Source organism: Montipora capricornis, chromosome 2 (genome assembly GCF_036669925.1).
Source record: "Montipora capricornis isolate CH-2021 chromosome 2, ASM3666992v2, whole genome shotgun sequence".
Lineage (NCBI taxonomy): Eukaryota > Metazoa > Cnidaria > Anthozoa > Scleractinia > Acroporidae > Montipora > Montipora capricornis.
This window is the reverse complement of record NC_090884.1, coordinates 30,813,957-30,823,956: the sequence shown is the minus strand read 5'-3', so window position 1 is coordinate 30,823,956 and position 10,000 is coordinate 30,813,957. Positions and strand designations below refer to the sequence as shown.

Here is a 10,000-nt window from a genome sequence, read left to right as displayed (position 1 = left end):
TCCATACGAACCTCAACGACGGTTTATCACATTCTGGTAGGCGAATCTGGTACATCTCCTTCTCATCCGTAGCTTCAAACAAGAAGGACAAAAGGTTTGACCCCGTGAAAATCTTATCGTTCAGACTCTGGCCGAAAATTTCGCTGATGCATCATACACTCTTCTAAGACGATAGGGTTTCTTGGGGTTGATGACATACCGATGTGGCAAGAACCAAGTCACTTTGCTTTCGCCTTGCACCTTTTCAACATCATCCCTGGTGGACCCTGCACATTTCTGCTTCACCTCTGGGTTATTCTCAAATTTATTCTCCAAGGACTTTAACTGCCGCTCAACCATATCATAGTTGATCGGTAGAGATGGATGCTCCTCTCTCCACAACAGTCCAGACAGGTATGCATTTTCTTCCTCAATCTTTTCTGTTGTCCACTCCATGAGAACAAGTGCGCGCTTGACCTCGATTGGTCTCAACACCATAAGGTACTCTATCGTCGCCTGAGGGCTTCTCAATTCTTTTAGGGAGAATTAGGTTTGAGCTTTTAGTTCCAAGTTATAAGCTGCACTGGCTCCGAACCGGTGTCAGCAATATCTAAGTCCTTCAGGTGCCCATACTGGTACTTGATTGTTGACCACTTCAGCCTCTGATCGAATGGTAACTTACGAAGTTCATCGATGATATTCTCATTTTCTGACACGCAATCTTCTTTGGCAAGAACTTCCTCGTATTCACACTCTAATTTCATTTCTTCGGCTGTCTTCCTAAGTGCCAAAACCTTGGCACGTCCCTCTGCTTCCGTGCGAATTATTTTGATTTCTTCCTCACATTTTTCCTCGGTTATTTTTATTTAAAGCGCGAGCTTCTCAGCTTGTAATTTAATTCTCAAAATTGAATTCTTGCTTGACTTGCATGATGCCATAGACTCTTTGAACGTACATAAGAGCGGTGTTTGTCCTTTTCGTTTGTCTTCGCAACTCGTTTTCGACGAATTTCCCATAGGTTAACTACACAAGATGAAGATTGTCGTTGTTGACATCTCGCGTAAAATTACTGTACGTATTTCCACAAGAATTAACTCCACATCCGGCTCGAAGGGACCAAAAATGTGCACGAATGACACTCTTATTGCACTGGTTGGTTATATCACACCACAGGACTGTACTATAAACTCAACGTTAGATAATTATCTCTCGACGCTCAAAACTCAACTCGGTCCAAAAAACACCACGTGTTATTATGACGTCATGCAAGAGTGGAAGGCACAATGCATTTACGTTCAGCTTTTGGAAATAAGCCAGTGGTTACGTCGACGTCTTTAAAAAATCATCGCTAAATGAAGATGAAATAGTCACAGGCATTACATTAAAGGCTGTTTTAAGCGTTAGTCAACGTCGAAGAAACTTAAAACGTTTAAAGCAATGAAAATAGAAATACTTAAAAATCTTTTTTTTTGAGTTTTATTCATAATCGTGCAAATAGGCCGTGTCGATAATGTCAATTGAAAAAGAATTACGAGAAGGCGTTAAAAAAGTTCTGTAAATGATCAGAGCCGACTCACTAATTCTTGAGGGGAAATACCAAAGAGGTAATATTGCCAGTCTGATGCTCAACAATGAGCTGAAGGAGAGTCATATTTAAGGTTCGTTTTTTTCCTGTTTAAGGGCCCACAGACGGATTTTTCGCGCGTTGCTAAGGAAGCGAAATGTTATTTCCGGCAACTGACGTCATCATATCATGAGCTGATAAGAAAACCCACTCACAAACAAAAGTTACCTATGGGGTTCCGTTACGGACAAAATCTTCAAAACAGCAAAACATAAATCGAACCGTACAAAAATTAATCGAACCGAAAACATATAAATCGAACTTCCACAAATATCAATCCAACCGTAGAAATAAATCGAACTTACACAAATATCAACCGAACCGTACAAATATCAATCCAACCGCATACATATATTTAAAATCGACCGTACCGTACAAAAATATATAAATCGAACTTTCAAAAGCTGGTCAGCGGTTAGAAAAAATGGATAGGTAGGTATTTCATATATGGTAATTGTTATGGCCTTAGGACCTTCCTGTCACTAGCGTGACGTGTTGGTTTGAGGTCTATAAAAATGTCGGTGAGAAACCAGCTCACCCGTTACGAATTGGGAGAATTCTTTCGTTCTTTGCAAGACTTATTAGTGCTTTCACTTAACGCAAGCTTGTCGTTCAACTCTGCTGAATTCCTTTCACGACGCCTCGACGGTTTCGAAAGAACTCTGAGCGTTTTGTCTTCAAGACTACGCGTTTCGTATTGGTCCGAAGTACAACTACTTTCTGACCTCGACACTCTCTTGTTTACTGTCAGTCAACGAAGGCCACATTGCGAAGAGGAGGAACGATTTTGGGGTCACTAGAATCATTTACTGACATAGATAATACCTCCCTGGACGAAATTGTTAGAGAAATTTTGCATGTGAACCCGAGAATTGGATTTACATTGGTGCAAGGTACCCTACGTCAACGAGGAATAACAGTTCAGCGACGCCGCATTCTGGGGGCAATGCGACGAGTGGACCCAGTGATGATTACTTAACTGATTAGAGTGTAATGTGAAGTGCTAGGTTTCTACCCCATATGAACCATGTGAGCGTTAGCCCTACTTTTTGTGGAAGTTCGATTTATATGTATGCGGTTAGATTTATTTTTTGCTGTTTTTGCTGTATTTGTGCGCGTTTAATTTTGTATGAACGCGTTTTGAAGATTTTGTCCGTAACGGAACGCCATAGTCACCGCACAAACTGTTGTTTCCATCGAAGGTTTTTCCTCGCCCTTCTTCTCAGATCAACTGCGCATGCGTAAACGAACTGACTTCCGGTTTGAGAAAAAAGCTAAATTTTCGGCGGTTTTAAATTGAATTAATATTTTTTTTACATGGCACGTTTCACCCCCAAATACAGAATATAGCTAAGCATTGATTTTTTAAAATCATATTTTTTGAAAAAGTTATGGGTATTTCAGTATCGTTCGTTTATGTCTTTAAAAAGAACATTTTTCAAAATAAAAAGAAAACCATGGTTGGCTGGATGCAAAAACGAATACAAATTATCTAACCATCGATTAAATATCCAAATTGCGTAGCACGGAGATAAATTTAGAGTTTTCATTTATTGGTCACGTGACCATGGGCGTGGTATGATGACGTCATATTTAGGGTCATTGGCTTACAAAAGTTGGAAACTGACCAAAATGATGCCAAATTCTCTCAAATTACTTAACCATTACGTCCTTATTAGCAACACACCCCAAAAAATACGTCAGTGGGCCCTTAAGGCTGAAACCATGGTTTATACGTTGCATAATCGTCCCCTTTCATCCAGACGAAGTCGATTTTCAACTGGTAAGTTGCAATGGGGAGTATTATCAAAGTATTGCTTTTTGTTTATTAATTTCTTCCGGAAGAATCGACTACCGGAAGTTACGATTTTGTTATCACACTTTTTAACTAGTCACCAGTTCCTCGCTCTAGTTTTTTAAAATGAAATTGAAATGGCCAAAGGACAAAAGTATTTATGATATTATCAAAGTATTATCAAAGAATTGCATAGTTTGCTGGCAAAATATAGTTACATTACCCCCAGCAAACCAGCTTTTTCCAGTTTAAGAGTTGAAAAACCGGTTATTGTACACAGTTTTAGAGGGAACCTTTACCTTTTCAGTACGAGGCTTATTGCAACATTGTCACAATGCTCGTTTCCTCCTTCTTCCCTTAATTCAAGTATTTTCCTAACCAGCACTGGACTTCTTCTATTCAGTCTATTCTTTTCAACGCGAGGTGAGTATAGATGTTGTACAAGTGAAGTTAAGTCTCATATCTAATAGCAGAAGGGAAGAACTAGTCGTCAACACTCAGTCTTTCTTGATATAAGGTTTATTGTTTTGCATGGCGAGGTTTAGATTGTTAAGAAAAGAGAGTATACTCCACAAGTTCAGTTTGATTATTTAAAGTATTTTTTGTATTTCCATATCTTCCAGAGCTATTCTGAAAATGTCCAATCCTGTAAATAGAAAGATACAAAAATATTAACAGCTCGATTGCTACCACTGCGATCGCTCTTTTACTATCATCCTGTCAGTCAGTCAGTCAGTGTGTCAGTCATTAGTCAATTTAAAAAATAGCCATTGGATTCCATTTACTCAGGAAGGATCATTCTCGTGAACCCACCAAAGAAATTTACTTGTTCTTTGAATGGCGTTAAAACGAGTTCTAACGAATGCACGGTATCATGATGGCTTTTCCCTATTTTCATCAGAAAGCTTGGCGAAAACTTTATTGCAAAAAACCTGCAAAAACGTTCACGATTCCGTCGGATTCTTAAATCATATTACCCTGGGTGCCAGAGGAATTTCTTTCCAAGGTCCAAGAGAACGGTACGTAAGACGATCGACGACGGCAACGACCAAGAACTGAGGGAAAAACCTCTGGTGGCAGGAGCCCGGAGCCTCATTTCCTCTCGGAAAGGCAGGGTGACACCGCTTCTCACGCGACGCAACGAAGTGCATCACCGAACTTTCCTGGAAATTGTGATGACCTTGAAGGCTCTTAACTTCAATAGCTTTCATAATTTTGGAGCACTTTTAGCGATATTGTATTAATTTTAGGTTGCGTGAAGTTTGATTTATTTTAGGAGCGAGAATACGTCCCTACCATGTTTCGTCACTAGGTCCTCCGTTTCCTGACATAGTTGCAACAAATACAATACAATGCAATACAATACAATACGATACGATACGATACGATACGATACGATACGATACGAAACGAAACGATACGATACGATACGATACGATACAATACAATACAACACAATACTTAATTGATCACTTCCCATAGGGGCTTTTCAGGCCAATGAAACACAATCAACGAAGTGACAGAACACAACAACAACAACTGGCCGGAGGCAAACCAGTTGTCTACTTACAAGTGCGTCCGAGAAGTTGAACCAGGGACTACCAGGAAGAAATTCAACAAGTGGTCATCCGGACGAGTCTTCAACCCAGGAACCCCGGATCTCAAGGCAAGCGTCCTAACCACTGGGCCCCTCTGATGTTGGCGTGCCCAATTTTTTCTCTGCTATTCAGTTTCAAATGATGTAATTTCGTCGATCGATCGCTGTCAAACGAGCTTGAGTTCCACTAACAACAAGTTCTCTCATAAGCGAATCGATAAGCAAATTTAACTGAGATTCCCTTCGCGTTGGCAAAGCAGCCCCTTGACTATCGGAATAAGCTTTAAAAAATATCATAAGCTTCCTCCCCTGATGAAAAGCTTCCTATTGAAGTTTCTTTGGTTCAAGAATTCTCGCAATAATGTCCTTTTAATAATAATAATTATTAATAGATTATTATTTATAAAGCGCAAAATAGCATTTAAATAAGAGCTTATGCGCTTTCCTCTCGGGCTGAAGTCTCGCAACGCAGCTTATCGCAAAATTTGTTGAAAACCGGTTTTCCAATCAAAAACTCCCTCAGACGTTATGTGCAATCAGTGAACTAGTTCAATTCCCGCTTGAAACTGAGGCTCTTGGCTCCTGCCTCCAGAGGTCCTCGGTCATTACACCCCAGGACCCCTCTAGCTAGCCCTTGTTGTCTCAGACTTTGGAAAAAAAAATCCTCTGGCCCCCAGGGTAAAATCATACCAAGCCGACTAACAATTGATCCCCGTATTCGAGATCAAAAATCGTCTCACTTTGTAATCTGAAAAACCTGCACGGCTCTGCAGGAACCGAGTGAGCGCGAAGCGCATCCGTACTGGCTTTTGCCAATTCAAAAAGTTTTTTCGTTTCCGTGTAAAGAAAAAACGAAAAAGTGAAATTTACCTTCTTCGTGTGTACTATTCCTCGCATTGATGATCCCCTTGAACTAAGGAAATGAACAGAATTACCAAAGGATTACTCTCAAAGGGCAAATGGACGGTTGTTTTAGAATTCTACATTAAGGCACCTTGATTTTTTTCCCTTACTACAGCAGCAAATTTCAATTTAAGTTACCAATGTTTTTGACGTTGTTCTTTGCTACCATTACCGATGCGTGCCAAAAGAATTGTATTAAAAATATCTTGTCATTGGAATACTGGGATATCGGAAGATTATTTAGGGCCAATTTACACGGTATGATTTTTGGCACATACGATAAACTTACAACAGGCCTACGATATGACTACCGATTGTCGTTTTACAACATGTCTTAAAATGCTACAACACTACATTTTTTTTCACGCACACGACAATCATGAACGAGTTGTAGGCCTGTCGTAAGCTTGTCGCATGAAACAAAAATCGTACCGTGTAAATCGACCCTTGCAATGGTTCATGCCAATAACTGGCCACATTGCTTTCCTGTAAAAAGTAAGTAAAGGCGAAATTTACAGAAACATTCTATTCTTTTTTTTTTCTTGTTCTTCTTCTTATTGTTATCGTTATCGTCATTGTCGTTATTATTTTTATTATTATTATTATTATTATTATTATTATATTTTGGTTACTTAATCATCTCCACAATAACATCAAATGACTATCCTTTTATTTCTTCTCTACATGTTTTAGGACGTTGGCAGAACATTTGGCATCTAAAATATACTTTATCACTGCGTTGTAAGGTTTTTGATTGAAAAATATGACGACATAAACGTTATTGATCATCCAAATACCACTGTCGGAAGAGCGCTGCCAGAGACAACATCGTAGCTTTGAACGGCATTTCGCGCTTTCAGAAGGGAAAGCATTCGAAATATATCAAGTTTTCCTTATGTCTTTACAGGACCTAATTATCCGGAATAATATCCTTCTGACTTCATGAGAAGTTTTGAACAGCCACTATCGACTGTCATTCCGTACCCTGGACATATTTCACTGAAAGGTTACTTAGGGAGCACTTCTGAAGTCTCGTTTCAAAAGCTGCCTCAGAATTTAAACCCAATTCAACGGAAGCTCTGAATGCGTAAAATATCCCTCAACTTAGTGATCAAAATGTCTGGTGCATGTGGGGCAAGCAACAATTGAATATCATTATCCTACCAATTTAGCTAATGAAGCTACGTTTTTCTCAAGAAAAAAAAAAACACTTAAGTTAATGCCTAAGTAAAAAACTAATGTATCTATCATATATTCAGTTACATTCACAGTTGACTCCAATAAAGCCAGTCACGCAGTCACATCGATACCCTGCCAGCAGATCCGCACATGTACTTCCGTTCAGACAAGGGTTGGAATCGCAGTCTTTTATCTCTAAAAAAAGATGACATGTAGAATCAACTTTTAGCAACCAAAATACCTCGTTACCCGACGCGGAATGAAAGAATTTGCCCTCAATCTTTGAAAGGTGCTAAGTAATGGAGGCATTTCAATGTCCTGGCAGACCGATTTCGTTTGATATGAGGCACGATTTTCCCCTAAATACATATTTGGAACCTCGAGCGAAAAATGTTCAGTTTTATGTCAGTGTCAACAGAAGACATTTATGCAGGCGATTCTTTGCGAATCAATCTGCACACATACATACCCATGGCAAGACACGTTTCTTATGTAACTAGATACGAAAAACACTTTACGCTATTCACTACTTGCACAAATCCCATAATACACCTCTTTTACCACCCAAAAATCTGCATAGGCATTGGTTTCGACTTCTCTTGGGACATTTTCATGTCCCAGGAGAAATTGCAAACAATAGTTATGCATAAAGCTTTGGGGGGTAATAGAGGTGTATTATGGGATTGTGCAGGTAGTGAATAGATCCGCCGTTTTTCACTGCCCCGCAAAAAAAAAAAAAAAAAAAAAAAGAAAAAGAAACAAAAACGAAACCACTCAATGAAATAAGCCAAAAACTTGGAATGTTGTAGGAAACACATTTATTAATTACCTCACCAATTCTCAGGTCTGTGCGGTCTATCATTTCTGAGTCATTTGTCGAAGAGTTTCACGCAACTTTATAGAGTTTTTCTTCTAAAGCCGCCATGATGGTGCAACCGCCGTTGTGCACCTATATGGCGGCCAGAAATCCACACGAACATCTGGAATTCACTTAACGATGAAAGCGCTTACGTTTCACTCATGAGATAAAATACATGTGTATGAAAATATCTTCTAATGTACTTGAAACGCACAGACTGCTGAGATTCATAGGCATAGACATTTTTTTTTACCAGGTAACTTTTTATCATGGTGTCGGAAATTCAAAAGGCTGTATTTTCGAAACGAAAGACGTCATAGAACTCTAAAATTAAAAAAAAGATTTATTTCAAGGTGATCTTCAACCTTCGTTTTGATTTTAGGATTTGATAACACTGTGAAAACCAATATTTAAGGAGAACCTTAACTGAACAATATGTTGGAAGGATTGATAATGACAAATTCTTCCGGAAAAAAGGTTTTATTCTTAGAACACACAATTTTTGATAATCCATTATAAAAGACATAACACAGATAAAGATTTGATTCAGTTTTAACCTGTTTCGCAATTCTTTCCCTTGTACCCAGCTTTACAATCACAGCGATAGCTCCCATTCGATTGCACACACTTGGCCCCATTCTGGCATGGATTTGGTGAACACTCATTTATTTCTGTAAATAAAAATTGTGGAAAACTAAAGGTATAAGACGATGAAGTATATGAACAAGCCCAGAAAATGAAGAACGTTTTCAATTGAATTTAAATCGTGCACAGTCACAACATTCGTTGATCCTTGTTTCCATATTTTATATGCAAGGGGATTTTGCGTTCTTGAGGAAGACCGAACGTGCGTGGATCATATCACGGAGATCTTTTTAAATTCAGATACACGGGCAGCATTCGCAAAATTGGCATTTAATGAACACTTGTTGATATTTATGAAAGAATGATCATCATAGCTTAGGTCACAAAAATTAACGAGCATTAACAATAGACTCTGAATAACATTTACGAAAATCAAAAAAAATGTTTTTGTAAAATCTTACCCGTTTCACAACTGCTGCCGGTGTATCCAGATTTGCAATCACAGCGGTATCTTCCAACCAAATTAATACACGTTCCTTCGTTCTTACATGGGTTGGACAGACACTCGTTGATGTCTGTGGATAACAAGAAATTATTGTAAAACGAGTGCATCGCGAGGTGTTCGATAATTGTTATCGGGCATGGTCACACACATTTGGTGACATTTCTTTCAACCAAGTAAAAAGGTGACAATTCTGAAATGCAAAATGCTGTATTTTCGAAGCGAAAGACGTCATGGAACTTGAAACTTGAAAAAAGATTCATTTCTAGGTCATCTTCAGCCTGCGATTTGGTTTGAGAATTTGATGACGTCACTGTGAAAACCATCTGCACTAGTAAATCACGTAATCTTGATAGGGGAATATTTTAGGAGAACCTTAACGAGGAGCAAGGATCGCACAGTCGGCTGATGCACGGCCTTGGTGCAAGAGGTCCTGAGTTCGATTCCTGGGTCTCACATCCTTGTTTCGACGTCTTTCCGCTCTGTGTAGCTTTAAATACCCGTGAAACGGAGCACTGGTGGAGAGTGGGGAGTCAAATGAGCGCACCGTCGACCTCAGGTTTGTCAGTTGAATTACTGTTACGAGTTATCGACGTTAAATATGGTTACTTTACCTTACTTTACTCTAACGGAACAATTTGTTGGAAGGATTGATAATGAGAAATTCTCCCGGAAAAAAGGTTTATTCTCAGAACACACAATTTTTGATAATTCATTATAAAAGACATAACACAGATAAAGATTTGATTCAGTTTTAACCTGTTTCGCAATTCTTTCCCTTGTACCCAGCTTTACAATCACAGCTATAGCTTCCATTCAAATGCACACACTTGGCCCCATTCTGGCATGGATTAGGTAAACACTCATTCGTTTCTGTAAATAAATTGTGGAAAACTGAATGTATAAGACGATGAAATATACGAACAAGCCCAGAAAATGAAGAACGTTTTCAATTGAATTTAAATCGTGCACAGTCA

At 38.9% G+C, this 10,000-nt stretch overlaps 1 protein-coding gene across 1 annotated transcript in view; it reads right to left on the bottom strand.

The window, feature by feature from the left end:
- Positions 1-3,928: 3,928 nt before the first annotated feature.
- LOC138018063 (fibropellin-1-like) overlaps positions 3,929-10,000 on the bottom strand; it is a 19,661-nt gene continuing 13,589 nt past the window's right edge. Inside the window, exons 8-13 of the mRNA XM_068864937.1 lie at positions 9,783-9,896; positions 8,983-9,096; positions 8,494-8,607; positions 7,162-7,272; positions 5,866-5,908; positions 3,929-4,044 (exon numbers count right to left, since the gene is read on the bottom strand). Of these exons, the coding sequence (XP_068721038.1) occupies positions 5,880-5,908; positions 7,162-7,272; positions 8,494-8,607; positions 8,983-9,096; positions 9,783-9,896 (482 nt within the window). The 3' untranslated portion in view covers positions 3,929-4,044; positions 5,866-5,879. The remainder of the gene's footprint in view (positions 4,045-5,865; positions 5,909-7,161; positions 7,273-8,493; positions 8,608-8,982; positions 9,097-9,782; positions 9,897-10,000) is intronic.